This window comes from Taudactylus pleione, unplaced genomic scaffold (genome assembly GCF_031769625.1).
Source record: "Taudactylus pleione unplaced genomic scaffold, aTauple2 ptg000350l, whole genome shotgun sequence".
NCBI classification, from domain to species: Eukaryota; Metazoa; Chordata; class Amphibia; order Anura; family Myobatrachidae; genus Taudactylus; species Taudactylus pleione.
Window position 1 is genome coordinate 629,102 of NW_028284751.1, and position 16,556 is coordinate 645,657.

Below are 16,556 nucleotides of genomic sequence, written 5' to 3' on the forward strand. Positions count from 1 at the left end.
GCAACTGGTTGGCTTCTGTTCTGATTGTCGTTTGGGTCCACTCCTGGCAATATTGGGCCAATTCATGACTATGGCTGTGATATCGCAGTGTATGTGGCCAGGTAGTCTCCTTACTGACCTGAGGGTCCGCTTACATCTGAGTACTGGTGCGACTGTTAAAACTTGGAGATCCAGTCAAAATCTAGACAGTCGGGATGCCAGCGCTAGAATGTCTGTATCCTAACCCTGTCGGCATGCCGGCATTGGGATTATGGCTCCCGGGATCCCGAGCGCAGGCTTCCTGTACCCAACCCATTAAAAGGGCCTATAAAATGCTGTTGCTTTATAGATCATTCAATCAGGCAACATTTGATACTGCTCCTTTAGTGCATGGTACAAAGTGTACATTATACATTCTTCTCACTCTACTCCAGAGTGTCACATGGACATGGGCGCTGTTTGCGTAGTGGATAGTGCTGGTTACAGGCTTCCGGGAAGCTGATGGTCGTTCCTTGTATCCTTGAATTAGCGTCTCTACTGATAAATGCTGTCAAATCCGTAAAAGGAAGTGTATGGTTGGCTGTTCTCTATATTTCTTTATTACAAAGTTCTGTTGCCGGGTGACCAGTTTATTAATTCTCTCACCCAGTCTGTGGGGCTTGGTTCTGTCTCGCGCTCAGTGGCTGCAGTTGCGGTCACCCGTGGAAACCTGTTTTATTACTTTATGCTAATTATAGATACAGTCAACTGTGGGGGTTTGTGCATGTGCAAGCGGAATCCGGTGCCGGCTATTGGCTAAACGCCGACCGCCGAAACTGTCATCATTGGTATTGGCAGGTGCTCCACTGCCATGCTAGGCGCAAGAGATCTGTCGGAAGCCGGCAATTTGGAATCGCGCAGAGCATTAGATATACGTCCACGACATTCTCACAACTCAGGACAGTTATGGGTGATCACTTTGGCACCGCCCAATTCGCACCACACAACGCCCTATTTTGTGAAAAGAAAGACCCGGTCAAATTTTATCGGACATACGCAAAAATGCGTAAATTTGCATCTGCGCATTATGCGTAAGCTCGCCATTTGTGCCGGGTAAGAGAATTGGCCCCTGTGCTCCAACATGTGTCTCCCATTCCACTAATATATTTTCCTTCATTACAGAATGAGTGGCATGTCCGCCCTGTTCCAGCTGTCGATGTGGATTCGGGTACGTGGATCTGTATTCCTATAGCGCACAACGGGCCTGATTCAGCAAGGAACGCACGGATGCAGACGCACCCAATCGGTCGATGGTTTTGGTCTGCACATGCGTCGCAGTGCGCGTGCTTGTAATGGCCAGTGCGATGGAGTATGTGTACGCAGGGGGTCCGCAGCGCCAGGGACAAGTGTTTGGCAGGAAGTGCCGTTTGTGGGTGGTGACGGGGGAGTAGTCGGGCAAACGCAGGCGTGCCTGTGCGCTTGGATGGCGTTTCAGGGCCTTTGTGGACGCAGCCTGAGGTCTAGTTGCACACACAGGAATTCTCGCTATGTCTGCGGGTGGGTCAGGTCAACCACTATTCGATGTTTCTGCAGTTTTGCCAGGTATAGAGGACGTAAGTAAAGGGAAGTGGGTGGTATTATGTAGTGCTGGGCGTCTGTTTATTCTGCTGCGATTGCCATGCGTATGCATTCATTAGCATATTCTCGCAGCGTCCGGGTGCATACGTCCGCATCCGTGCGTTCCTTGCTGAATCAGACCCACAGTCCTGTGGAACTCTAATGGCACTCACATATGTAACCTATATGTTTGCAGCATATAGAAATTCCACATATCCTGATAAAATGGAGGACAGGCGTTTCACCTCCAGTGTCCTACGCTGCTTTTTGTATGGTCTTTTCAACTAATGTTATTTTAATATATTAATACATATATTAAATAATTGTATACTTTATTAATGTGGCTATATATTCTTTCGACATAGTCTCTATAGCCTGGGAGTTCTCATAGCATCAGTAAGAGCCTGTGCACTGTATTATACAGTAGTTACTATTACAGACCTTAAGGCACCACTGACTGCCATGAAATAAGGAATGAAGCTGTACAGCACAATACAGGCAGAGTTGTCTTACTGGTGTAACCTGTGGGGAGATTTCCTGTTCTGTACATTTGTCAAATATCTAAAGTGTAAACCCTACGGGCTGTAAAGTAGCGAGCAGGACCCCCCTACCCCATTGTTACTACCCATGGCCAGTATTCTGATTTTCATTCCAATTGCAAAACAAAGTGGAGTATGGTAGTACTATATACAAGTGTAATAATAATAAGGTACTGTGTAGAGTGTATATGTATGAAATAGTTATTTATCAGGATATTCCCTTTTAGTACTTGATTCCTCCTTACTAACGTATACATGGGATATACACTACCGGTCTAAAGTTTTAGAATACCCCCAATGTTTCTAGTTGTTATTGAAATGTAAGCAATTCTAGTCCATTGAATAACCTGAAATAGTAAATGGGTCAGCGGTAACTGCTGGAGGGTAAAAAAAAAAGTCAGCAAAACATGAAGAATGTAATTTTCAGAGTTCTAAAAAAAAAAAAAAAAAAACATTTTTCAGGCAACACGTGATGATAATAACAATGAGACAGAGGCTTGCCTGGGCCATAAAGCACCGATAGTGGGCTACGGAGTACTGAGAGACGGTCTTCTGGGTCCAATGAATCAAAATGTGAAATCATTGGTTCATCACGCAGAAGTTTTGTATGCCGTTGAGTAGGCGAAAGGAAGGTTCCTCCAGTGTGTTGGGTTTTATTTGCAAAAGCCACTGCTTCCCGGCGTGTTTAAGTCCAACGTTTAAAAGGGCAACACTTTTTTAATAGCAAAGCACTTCATGTTTTGTTATCAAAAGAATTGCCCTTTTTAAATTTCGGACTTCAACGAACCGGGAAGCACCACCGATGAGTTGATGAACCCTGTGACACCGACTGGAGGTGGGACCATTGTGGTCTGCGGATTTTGTGCTGGATCCTGAGTCGGTGACTTGCACAGGGTGACTGGTGTCCTGAACCAAAAAGGCTACCACAATATTTTGCAGCACCATACAATACCCTCAGGTCTACGTTTAGTTGGTCAAGGGTTTATCCTACAGCCAGATAATAACCCATTACACTTCCAGGCTAGGTCAGATCTACCTTTGAGAAAAAGAACAAGACGTTAGGCTACAAATCACGGAGCGGTTTAACCAAAGTACAATGTAACCTGCTCTTTTTTGCTTTGCTCCAAACTCAGAATGTAGCCCTTAGTAAGTACAATATTAAGTACACCTTTCTAGTACTCAGCAAGGACCCCCAACCTCCCCCCCTCTCCCCCTTTGTGCCATGAAGAATTCAGGTGGTTCTGGGACAGATACAACAAGGTGCTGGGAACGTTCCTTAGAGATTCTGGTCCATGGTGACATGATGGCATCACTCAGTTGCTGCACATTAATTTTTACGCATTGAGGTGCAGCCATGTGAGTAGCTGATTCTATATTTGCATTGATAAGCCGGTGTAACTAATAAAGTGGCCTTTGAGTTGTCAATTCATTAAAGCCACAAGACACAAAAATGGTAATATTCCGTTATGATGGTAGAATACGCTGTTCAGCGTTACCCTGGCACTCCACTGCAGTTTAGTTGATCCATTAGACAGCTGAGGCTCCTCCCGCATGTAAGAATGTATCATGGTGGGATATCGTACTGGGCAATATGAGAAGCTCCCATGTAGCTTATTTCCTACCATATTTGGTTACTGTGCGTTGATAGTAAGAAATGAATTCGGGATCTGGTTGCATGTATCCTATATTTTATTATTTGATCTGTATCTTATGTTAGACACCTGTGCTGCACACAGCAGGCCCATCGGTGGTCACGCAGCATTGTGTCTTACCTGACCTGTGTGTGTGTCTTTGCAGTACTGTCACAATTATTTTGTCGAGGACATCGGTCTGCCGGTCTGGGGGTCCTACATCATATTTGGATTGCTGACTCTGCTCTTAGGGCTGGTTTTGGGGCTGGTAAGTTGACCATATATACCCTATTTTGTAAATATGTGAAATGTAGCATTATTAGAGCTTTTTTTGCTCATGTATTATGGGGCTTTTCCCCATAGAAAAAAAGGGCAAATTGCATGGAACACAACTGGGCTTATTTCAATGTTAGAATATGTACAATTGTGCTGTTATACCCCCCAGTAACTCAACACTTCTAATTTTTTTTACCCTGCATTAGGGCCTTATGTAGGTTTTGGCTCAATCTGTACAATAGCGAACACAAAATGTGACCCGAAATTTTTTTTTAGTGCGCGATTGTGAGATGCGATCAACTGTGCATAAGTAGCTTAGTTTTTGGGACGCATTTTATAGAGCTGCACAGACTGCAGCAGTATACTATATAGAAACTATAATAATAATGAATAAAAATAATAAATAATTACATTTAGGCTTTGACAACCAGGGCTGGCGGCTCTATAGCAGAAAACCACCACACCGCCAAACCAGCCCTAGGCTAGTCAGCATGGGGCTCTATTCCCTAGGGCACGAGTGGCCAATAAGCGTCTCTCCAGCTGTTGTTAAACTACAATTACCAGCATGCTTTGCAACAGTTTTAGCCTGGCCATCTAGCAAAACTTTGGCAAGGCATGCTGGAATGTGTAGTTTGTTTATTGCCCACCCCTACCCTAGGGAGATTGGGCCTGCAAAAATACCCCCATCTTTAGGAAAAACCAGCCCCTTGTTGTTAGCACTTGGGCTCTTCACACATCTGTGGAGCCATTGGGGTGGTAATCGGTGTTTATATGTGTTTGGTTTTTCTATTTAGTTTTTTTGCTGGCACACTGCAAGCCCCAGCAAGCCCTGTCATGCCTAAATGTCATGTTATGGATGCCGATGCCGGTGCTATCTGGAACCTGTGGTCCCTATATTAAATACATAAATAGTATAGAAAATAAAAATGACACACCGCTCAGAGAGATTACATTCTTGTATTCCATCTGCCAACACGATAGTTTGTGCATTGGCTTTTAATGAAAGATATTTGTGGGCGGAGTCCTAAGCGGGAATTGGTCACAATCTATTGGATGTAGAGGTTTGAATTTAAAAATTATAATGGCTGTTTTTTTGTCAGTAAGGCAAGCTGGTAACGGTGCACCTACAGTATACAGGGGGGACGGACGTGTTACCTAACTGTACAGAGACCTGATTGCTGGGCTCCATCTGCTCATGTGATCATCACAAAATGCTGACTGGTGAGAATTCCCTGTGACAGCATTATACAAAGTGGTTTAGGCTTTGCCGCTCTACAAAATACTGCAAAACAAACGATGCATCCCAATTTCCCTTACTTAATGGATAAAGGCCCTCATTCAGAGCCGGACGCTCTGAGCAGAGCGCTCTCTCTGAATGAGGGCCGGCCTCCATAAAAATGGAGCGTCCTCCTGGACGCTCGTATAGCTGTGGGTCACCACCCACAGCTCATACGAGCGTGCAGGATGATGGTCGCGATGGTCTTGACCATCACGACCATCGCCAGTGCGACCAGAAGCCTGTGGTCGAGGTTTTCGACCACAAGCCCTGGAGTGATTTTGGCTCTATCAGAGCCAAAATCACTCCCACTGACATCACTAGTGATGTCAGTGGGGCCGGCTCCTGACGGTAGGCGTTCCCTTGGGAACGCCCCCATCTGGGAGGCACGCCCACCAAAGGGGGCGTGCTGTCAATCAACATCGACAGCACGCCCCCTTTGATCAGACACAACGAGCGAAGGAAAGTCCTTTGCTCGTCGCGTCTGGCGCATTCGCACGACGGAGCTGCCTCCGTCGTGCGCATGCGCAGTGCACACCATCGACCCACTTGCGAGCGGACAGCCGCTTGCGAGTGGGTCTGAATCAGGCCCAAAGAGAGAACGGGATATCTAAGTGTAGTTAGTGTGATAGAAAACCAATAAAATCCAGTCCCGCAGCCTGCTCTAATCCATGTATCCTTGGTGTAACTTCTGCCTTCTGTAGGTAATAGTCATTATTATTGGTGATAACTCCATGCATGTGTCTTGCATTGCAGAACACCAAGCACATAGCCGTCTCTGCTGCAAGGGTTTATCTAGGCAAGCTATAGGTAGATGCATTAAACGCCTGCGCTCATCATTACTGTGTATTCTTTATTGCAGGTACTGGTGTTTGTGGCAGATTACCTTTGTCCGACTAAGCGACAGCGGCCGCAGGGATTCATGTACCCCAGTGAGTGCTCATTTGTGCCTCATTTCATTCTGCTGGTGGTTCCGTCAGTGAGAGGAGGAATTGTCGGCCATCTTATCTGGCAGATTAACTTTGATTATACAAACCAAACCTTTGGCCAGCGCAGCCTTTTACTATTGTCACCATGGCTGTAATGAGAAGCGGCAGTCTAACACATATACATATACATATATATTTTATTTATTTATATCATTTTATCTATATCTAATACGGGGGAAGATTAACACAATAAGCTGCTTTTGTAATAGTAAGTGCAGTTTACATGACAACTAGGGTCTCAAATCATATTTGCTATTTCCTCATTAAATGTAAAACGTTTTAATGAGCTACATTGAATGGAAGAGACTAATGTTTCCACAAACTCGGTCCTTACTCCCCCAAACAGTCCAGATTTTAAGGATATCCATGCTTGAGCACAGGTGACTTAATTAGAATGCAAGTCATTTTGATTTACCTATCTGTACTCAAATATGGATAGCATAAAAACTTGGACAGGAGGGGGTCTGAGTTTTGGGAGCACTGGCATAGACTGTTTATATAATAGATGTTTAAAAGTGAATACCATTCCTTCAGCTAAGCATATAAGCAAAATTGAGGTTTTTGTAGACCCTATTTTCTCCACAAAGTAATTTCAGACTTAATATTGCTCCTGGTTTTGGCTCCGTCATTCATGATGAATAGATTCTCTTTATGCTCTGACCGCTGTTTAAATTTGTTTCAGAAAAACTGTCCCCGGAAGCAGCCAAATTACTAAAAGAGCTGGAGGTAAAGCAGAAGAAAGAGGAAGATTCGGACGATGATGAAGGTGATGAAACGCCGGATGTCGACGCCCCGAAGGACAATTTACGGAAACGTGTTGTGAAATCCTAAATTTTACCTCATTATTAACAGGGTAATTTTTCTTACATTTAAGATTCAAATGTTTCAACATTAAGGGCCATATTCAATTACCGGCGATAATATCAGCCGATTTCGCCAGCGAAGTCTGGCATTTATCGCATGCGCGCTCCCGTTTTCGGCAATAAACAGGCCAAAACGGATAGGTGCGATAAAAAAACAGGCGAAAATTGGCAAAAAAAGTCTCGACATGCAGGAAATTGCGTCTGTAGCCGAAAAAATGGCTGACTTACATCGGAAATTAATTTAGAAGTGTGTTATTGGCTGTAATAAAAGTATTTAGGGTACTTAAGTTGCGTCAGTTGGCGGTAATTTGCGTATTTAAAATAAAAAAAATAAAAAATTAGCTATTTTTTTCCAGGAAATTACAATTCCACGTAAATTGGGGGTAAGTTTATACTTGCACCCATTTTTTTTTTTTTTTTTGTGTAGTTAAGGCGCACTCTTAAAAACCGTTAAAGAAAAACACCTGCTGCAGCCACGTGCAATGTTTAAAACACTTGACGCATCCATATAGTCCCCCGAAATACCAGACCCAATACGTTAAACCCGTTTTCATTTTTTATTTTTTTTTCTTAATCCAAAATTTGACCGGTCGCTTTTTGCCAAATTATGAAAAACTTTTGGGGTAATTTATCATTGGGTGGGGGAAGGGGGGTGTCTAAAGAGTTCTGAAAGAAATCCCCACATTTTTAGGCAAAAATAGGAATTTTGCATTTTTTTCACCTGGTCTGAGATGATAACTTTTCGCCTGTTTCTCACTATTCGATTATTGTGGGTGCGAAAACGATATTTTCTCCTTCATCCACTAGGGGATACTGGAGGACTTCAAGACAGTGGGGTATAGACATGGCTGAGTGGAGCTTAGGCACTTTAAATTTAAATGAAGTGTGACTAGCTCCTCCCCTCTATATCCCCCTATAGGCCAGGATTAGTTTGTGTCTGAGATGGAGCTGGTCACAGAAAAAGACTTCTCCTACTCTAAGGGCTAGGATAGTTTAATAAAGAAGAATTCCTATTTGATAACTTAGGACAGACAGGCAGTAGCTGCATCTGCCTGTCTGCTACGTGGGACGCTGCTGGAGGGGACCCACTCGCAAGTGCATGCACTTAGCCTGGAGTCCCCGACACCTGAGACCTCAATCCAAAACGGCGCTAGAATGCAGGTGGTGTAGCCTACCTCAGACTTCCTTCTCCTGCCTCACATCAGCCCCAGCGTTTCACTGCATGCAGACTGTTAGCGGCAATTACAGGGAGAGGCAGCGCTGAACAGCCTGCACGGACCTGTATATATCACAGCAGGGGTTTGGGCTGATGTAGAGCGTTTTGGAGCATAATAATTCATTCTTAGCCTGGCGTTCTGGCACTGCTAGGAGTGCTGTTTTGGGCCAAGTGTGACCGTCTCCAAACTCTCTGTACCCCAGTATATTCTGTTTTTTTCTTACCCTGTCACTTAACCTCTTGTGGTTTGTGTGGGGTTTGTATGTAGCATGACTGGCAGGTCTAAGGCTTTGCAAAAATTATTTACTTGCAAAAAGTGTCAAGTGAGATTTACACAGGGACAGTCATCTACCTCCAGATTGTGTGACGGTTGTTATCAGGATCACCAATCTGCAGAGATGTCAGAACCACCGTCTTGGATGCAGGTTACACCTATTATGTCCTCTCTCTAGGCTAAACTGGAGGTTTCTCACAGAGAAAGAGAGGCTTACAGGTCAGCTGCTACAGTGGAACCAGCTTGGGCGAGATCCCTAGCTGTTTCTAAGGAGGGGATTTCCAAAGCCATGACACTTGCGTCCGCTCCGCAGGTCTCTAAAAAGAGACTGTTACCCTCAGTCCTCCATGGGGATGACCCAGAGGAAGAGGATATGCCAGAATTAGAGGAGGGTGAGTATGCCCCAGATTCGCCTAAAGAGCCTCTGGAGTCTGATCCTGAACCAGTATCAGAGGGAATAGAAGCCTTGTTTGCTGCAATACGTTTGGTATTGCAAATACAGGAAGAAGACTCAGGTCCTGCAAAACAGTCTTTCTTTCTTGAGAAACAAAGACAAGCTACGGCTTTCCCAATATCGGAAGAGTTGGATTCCCTTCTAACGACAGCCTGGGAACATCCAGATAAAAAGTTTCAGATGTCCCGTCGTTTATTATCTTTTTACCCCTTTCCAGCAGATAATAGAAAGGCTTGTGAAACTCCCCCTACAGTAGATTCATCTGTATTGCGACTGTCAAAAAAGACTACGCTCCCTGTCCCTGGAGTCACGTCTTTAAAGGACATGTCCGATCGGAGACTGGAGAGCACTCTTAAGTCCATTTATACCACTACAGGGGTGACTCTTCGTCCAGCGATAGTTAGCTGCTGGGCTAACTAGGCTATCGAAATTTGGGCTAAGCAATTGGCGGACGGAATGAAAGATCAGCTGCCAATGGAGGAACTTATTCCATTAACAGAACATATAGGTGAAGCGGCAGCTTACCTTGGAGAAGCGTCTAAGGATGATTGTTCTATTGCCTCCAGAACTTCAGCTCTGGCAATTTCAGCATGGCGGGCGCTGTGGCTCAAAACTTGGCAGGCTGACGCAGAATCCAAAAAGGCTGTGATAGCACTCCCTTTCACTGTAAATGTTCTATTTGGGGCAGAACTAGATAAGTGGATATCTCAGGCTACTGGAGGTAAATCCACTTTTCTACCGACTGCAGCTCCTCCACCTAGACGATCTTACTCGGGACCTTCGTTTTGGTCCTTTCGGGCCCCGGGTTCACGTGGTCATTTCAGAGGAGGATCATCAACTTCCTGTGGTACCAGAGGTCGGGGTAGAACCGCAGCCACCACAGGCTCGAGTCTACAGGAGGTTAAGTTCACGTCTAAATCCAGTGCGTGATTGGCTTCCCTCTCACCTGGGGGACCCCAGAGTGGGAGCGCGTCTTCGGGAGTTCAGCGAGGTCTGGACGGAAACCTGTTCGGATGCTTGGGTCCGAGATCTAATAATTTGGGGCTACAACCCTAATTTCCAACTTCAACCCCCGAATCGTTTTTTTTACCACAGGTTTGCCAGTTTCCAACGACAGAGGTGTGGTCTTACAGAAAGCAATAGACAGGCTCCTGTCCATGAAAGTGGTAATCCAAGTCCCCAGTCATCAGAAGGGAAAAGGATTTTACTCCAGTCTTTTTGTCGTTCCGAAGCTGGACGGCTCGGTCAGACCCATTCTAAACTTAAAGGATCTCAATCCATATTTACGGATTTTTAAGATCAAGATGGAGTCTCTTCAGTCGGTAATTGCAGGCATGGAGGAGGGCGAGTTCATGGTATCTCTAGATATCAAGGACGCCTACCTGCACATTTGGCCACCTCACCAGGCTTTCCTGAGATTCACAGTTCGGAATTCACATTTCCAGTTTCAGGCCTTGCCCTTCGGCTTATCTTCGACCCCACGGGTATTCACAAAGGTTATGGCTGTGATGATGAGTATCCTTTGGAAACAAGGGATCACTATTATTCCATACCTGGATGACCTACTGATGAAGGCAAATTCCAAGGATCAACTATTACAGGACATCACTGTGACGCACAACCTCCTCATTCATCACGGATGGATCCTGAATGTTCCCAAGTCGCATCTGCAACCGACACAGAGATTGCAATTTCTAGGAATGATCATGGACACAGTGTCTCAACGTGTGTCCTTCCCCAGGACAAGATAACTTCCATTCAGGAGATGGTGAGGTTGGTCCGTCGACATCAGCAGGTTTCGGTTCATGCCTGTATCCGACTTCTGGGGAAGATGGTGGCAGCCTTCGTGGCTGTTCGTATGGTCGTTTTCACTCCAGACCTTTTCAGCTAGATCTCCTATCACAATGGTCGGGATCCCACCTGTTTCTTCACCAAAGAGTCAGGTTACAACCCAACACTCTGATATCCCTACTGTGGTGGTTAAACTCTGTTCACCTTACGGAGGGAAAGAGATTCGGAGAGTGGGATTGGACGCTTCTTACCACGGATGCAAGTCTAAGAGGCTGGGGGGCAGTAATTCTAGAGCATCACTTCCAGGGACACTGGACAGCACAGGAATCGAGTCTTCCAATCAACATATTGCAATTAAGAGCAGTTTTCTACGCGATACAGACAGCAGGTCACCTTCTGAGGGACCGAGCAGTCAGGGTCCAGTCCGTCAACACCACAGCAGTGGCCTGCATAAACAACCAAGGAGGCACCAGAAGTCGAGCGGCCATGAAGGAAGTCAGACGGATTCTTATCTGGATGGAAAGCTACGCAAGGTCGATTTCAGCAATCTTCATACCGGGCGTCGAAAATTGGGAGACAGATTACCTCAGTCGTCAGGATGTACATCCAGGAGAGTGGGCTCTACATCCACAGGTGTTTCAGCAGCTGGTCCAACGGTGGGGTCTTCCGCAGGTCGACCTCATGGCATCCAGGCAGAACCATCAACTGCCCCTTTACTGCTCTCGAACAAGGGATCCACAAGCGGTGGCGGTGGATGCACTGTCAACATCATGGTGGTTCCACTTCACTTATCTGTTTCCTCCATTTCCCCTTCTCCCTCGAATCCTCAACGCATCAAGAGAGAACAAGCCAAGGTCCTGCTGATAGCTCTGGACTGGCCTCGCAGAGCTTGGTACTCCAACATTCAACTCCTGTTGGTAGGCAATCTGTGGCCCTTACCACTCAGAGAGGATCTACTCCTACAGGGTCCTTTAGTCTATCCAAACTTAAAGCAGCTATGTTTGATGGCGTGGTTGTTGAAAGGGCCATCTTAAGATGTAAAGGGATACCTTCCAAGGTGATTCCTACGATGCTTAGAGCCAGGAAGGAAGTTACTTCTAAGCATTACCATCCTATTTGGAAAGCTTGTGTATCTTGGTGTGAACGTAGAGTTTTGCCTTCTATGGAGTTCAGTCTTCCCAGATTTCTGCTTTTTCTGCAAGCAGGTCTCTCAGCGGGCCTTCGGTTGGGATCTCTGAATGTACAAATTTCAGCACTCTGTTTTCTTCCAAAAGAAATTGGCCTTATTACTGGATGTGCAGACTTTTCTGCAAGGTGTGGTTAGATTACAACCACCCTTTGTTCCTCCTACAGCTCCATAGGACTTGGACTTCGTCCTGTTTTTCTTACAGTCTACTCTGTTCGAACTTTTGGAGTCTGTGGAATTGAAATATCTTTCATGGAAGGTGATACTTCTGCTGGCTCTGGCTTCCGCCGGGAGGGTGTCGGAGCTGGGAGCTATATCATGTCATCCACCATATTTTGGTATTTCATGAGGATAGAGCTGAGCTACGCACCAGAATGGATTTTCGGCCTAAGGTGGTTTCGGCCTTCCGCATCAATCAACCTATTGTAGTTCCAGTTCTTCCACAGGATTCTCCTTCTGCTAGATCCTCGGATGTGGTTAGTGTTATTCGCATATATGTAGACAGGACATCAGCCGTTCGCAAGACGGACACTCTTTGTTTTGTATGATGCTGCTCATCCGGGTTGGCCAGCTTCCAAACAGACACTGGCTCGATGGATTCGTCTGACCATCTGACAGGCGTATATTTCCTCGTCTAGAGCACCTCCATTTTCCATTACCGCACATTCCACTCGCTCAGTGGGTGCCTCGTGGTGGCTGCTCGAGGCGTTTCTATGGAATCTCTAAGCTGAGCAGCTACTTGGTCGGGCCGGCATACTTTTGTTTGGTTTTACAGATTTTACACCTTTTGCGACCTCTGCAGCGCAATATGGTCGGTCTGTCTTGCAGGGTTCTCAGTGCTTTCCCACCCGTGATGGGAGCTCTGGGACGTCCCCACTGTCTTGAAGTCCTCCAGTGTCCTAGTGGATGAAGGAGAAAACAGGACTTTGGTACTTACCGATAAATCCCTTTCTCCGATTCGACACTGGACGCCCACCCGGCGCTGTTCTTCCTGCCACACTCGTTATGCCTGTTGGCAACATGTTTCTTGTCTAGGGTGATGTTATGAATGTTAGAGACATATTTGTCGTCTCTTGTTACATTCTATTTTCCTTTTTGTTTTCAACTTTTCAGTTGTTTTGTGTACTTTCGTCTCCTCTTCTGTCAATCTTTTTTTTTTTTTTTCTCCGCTCCCCTCTGGCACGGTTCATTAATAACTTGCACAGGCTGGGATAAATAAATGCACATTACTAGGGGACACGTGAAAGGGACCTCCGTGCGCCTGTTTTTGAATAGGGGAGTATTGGCTAAAACTTTAAAAAGACTTTAATGGACCATACAAAACAAAATTACTAAAATACAATTTAACTTGTATAAAATAGAAAATAATACAAATATATTTTAAAGTGTAATGAGCATTTACAAACATAAGATATTTCAGATTACCCCCTCACAAAGTCATAGGGCCCTATGGCTTTGTGGTATTGTGCACAGGTAAGTAGGGACGAGGTGAAGTCCTGCGTGTTTCAATTGCATCTATACTTACAGCTGAAGAGGGCTCACTGAGTGGTAATCTCACATAGGCAAAGTCTGAGGACATGCCAACAGACCTGCGGGCCGTGCAGATCTGGATGTACGTATGGCTATGCCTGTTTCCTGGCTGGTGTAAGTGCTCATTGATTATAATGACCAGTAACCACTCAATCATATGGATAGGGGCTGGGCGCACCACAAGGAGTCCCCTCTCGTCTCATTTTCACATCTGGGATATGGAGTCTTCACTGTGAGTTTACTTGTCTCCTGGATAGATGTGATATAGGGGCCTAGTCATCCAAAACCATATTTTAGTTACCGGGCCATTCATCCTCAGGGGTCCGAGGGTTCTGATATTCAGCAAACTCTGAAAACTGAAAGTTTTCGGAGTTTGCTACCGAGAACAAGCGCCATCTTCAGACAGCGTTTGCTCTCGTAGCCCCTCTCCTTCCTATGGGAAGGAGTTCCGGAAATGTGAAGAAGGATCCAAGCGGATCCCTCCGGCGCCTTCTCACGGTCTCCCCGGCGGCTGTGCGCATGCGTAGCCGTGCCGACGGGGAGGAGATAAGTAACGCGGCTACTTTTGTAGCAGATATACTAACAGAGGGGACAGCTGATTTTTTGGAGCCGCTGTCCCCGCACTGAAGCAATGTTGAATTGCTCCGGTGTAAAGTTTTCCCCCACACTGCGAGTTGGATACGTAAGTATCCCTCGCAGCGAGATCAATACTGATGAATAGGCCCCATAGTGTTTAAAGCCCAGTCCACAATAACAAGCAATTATCCATTGATCCAAACCAAGATTTCATGTATAGAGTACGACTACAAATCTTATGAAATTCCGCTATACAGATGTCGGTGATAGAAGCTGGTGCTGAAAAGAGGGGAACTAAAGAAAATGATTCCTAATTTTTTTGTCAGTATCATATCTAATAATGACCATAAGTGTGTTTAACAATTAAGCCAGCAAAGTACCTGAGAGCGACAGCAGCAGTATAGCTGCTACCTCTGCAGATTACAGGTACACCCGTTGCAGTAATTGGATAGGGACGTCTGTAAATTATAACTAACGTATCACTGTGTCAATGGCTGTTTTTGTTTTTGCTTCTCAGGCAGGAAAGGACGAGACGTAGGTCCTGTGGTTCAACTATTTTAGTACCAAAGTGACTCCTCTGCCCCGTTACCCAGACACGTTCCTCTGCTCCCATGTCCTGTCCAGTTCCTGCGGACTATCCGTATTCCGAGCCGAGTTCCTGGTTTGAGTCGCCATTCTTCCGGTGTATCCCTGACTTGCTCCATCTTCCTGGCTGATGAGTACATCTTTTTACTGCCATCAGAAGAAGAGATTGGCCTGTTCCATTGCAACTTCTATTCGTTTTCTATTCGGCAGACTCTAGTATCTGTGAAATACAGGGAGACAGCTTTGTATGTATGCTACAATACTTCAGTGATTACTGTGCATGGGATGGATGGATTCCCTGGCGGACAATAATGTGTCTGTGGGATTTCCAGTCTCCAGAATTCAACACTAGCAAGTTCCTATCCGTATAAGTGACATACATCAATACTCCACCCCTAGTGGGCTACGGGGTTCACATTCGGCAACATGTAGCCTGAACTTGAAATAATGTGAGAATATATTTTATTATATAATCTGTTTACCATGATTTCTTTGGGTGTGTCTCAAGGTTTCGTCCCGCGGGATAACAGTACCTTCTTGTGTATTAGCGCACCCATAACAAAATGAATATTAATGAAAATGCATAAAGCACTAACTGTACAAACCCAAAGCAACCAATCCTTTTACTGCTCAGAAAACACTCAAGAAAACTCACTTCTGATTGGGTGTTTGTCTTTTGTACACTTGTGTTTGCATCGGTTTCCAGGAATGGGCCCCATACTGTGGTCATCAGAACAGCAGGTTTTAGTGGAGCAATTTCTACTATAGAGTACTATGAAGATATAGCAAATAGATGATTAAGTAACATTTAGACCCGTCTCGATGGAGCACAGAACCCCTGAGGGATCCAGCATTGTCTATAACGAGTCTCATCAGTGATGACGAAGGGTTTATACTAGGGATGTGCAGGCTCGGTTCTACTCTGTTCCGTTCGGTTTTTTTTACCGAATCTTATTGACTATCCAAAACTCATGACAGCTGATACCCAATAAGATTCGGTAAAAAAAAACGAACGGAACCGAGTAGAACCGAGCCTGCACATCCCTAGTTTATACGTGTTTACATCTCAAAATATACTTTTTTCTTTTCCCTTTTTTTTTTTATATAATAATTTTGGTGGCATTGGGGTATCATGGTGTTAAGTAGTTAAAGAAGACATGTATTTATGTTGTCAGTGCCATCTAACACCCACATTGGTTGAATAATTGATAAGACAACGGTGGAATTTATATATTTTTTTTTACGTTTTGCTTTTCTTATTTTATTAAAAAAGTATTGTGTAATATTGTAGACACATGGCCACTGCGGACCCTGTTATGTGAACTAAATACCCAGGAAGATCCGGACTGTTTGTCTCAGAGTAAATGGAAAGTTTGTGCGATTTGTCAACAAAAATGTACACACTGTGTAAGATCGTTTTACTGAAAACCTATTTTGTATTTTTGTAACAGGCTGGAATGCAATTAATAAACTTTTTTTTTTTTTTTTGCTTTTATGGGACTTGTTTGTTTTGTAAAGCAATAATAAAAAAAAATGCATAGTGAAACGCATCGCGCCAATCACAGCTGGCAATTATAAAGCACATAAGTGGCCCTTCCCACGCTTATTTGTATGAATAAAGAAAACGAAGGACATCTCACCACGAAAATCATTTTGGTCCATGTACATGAAAAATAAAGGTAAAATCTACAAAAACAACTGTGGGGATACCATAAAATATAATTTTTCTATCTAGTGCTCTAAAGGTACAATTATTTATTCCCATGGATCCCTTTGGAAAGACTGGGGGAAAGAG

The 16,556-nt window shown here is 44.8% G+C and overlaps 1 protein-coding gene across 1 annotated transcript in view; it reads left to right on the top strand.

Moving 5' to 3' along the window:
• TMX1 (thioredoxin related transmembrane protein 1) overlaps positions 1-15,758 on the top strand; it is a 34,168-nt gene extending 18,410 nt beyond the window's left edge. Inside the window, exons 5-9 of the mRNA XM_088444161.1 lie at positions 1,141-1,186; positions 3,912-4,013; positions 6,160-6,229; positions 6,969-7,139; positions 14,694-15,758. Coding sequence (XP_088300287.1) covers positions 1,141-1,186; positions 3,912-4,013; positions 6,160-6,229; positions 6,969-7,117 — 367 coding nt within the window. The 3' untranslated portion in view covers positions 7,118-7,139; positions 14,694-15,758. The remainder of the gene's footprint in view (positions 1-1,140; positions 1,187-3,911; positions 4,014-6,159; positions 6,230-6,968; positions 7,140-14,693) is intronic.
• Positions 15,759-16,556: the final 798 nt, after the last annotated feature.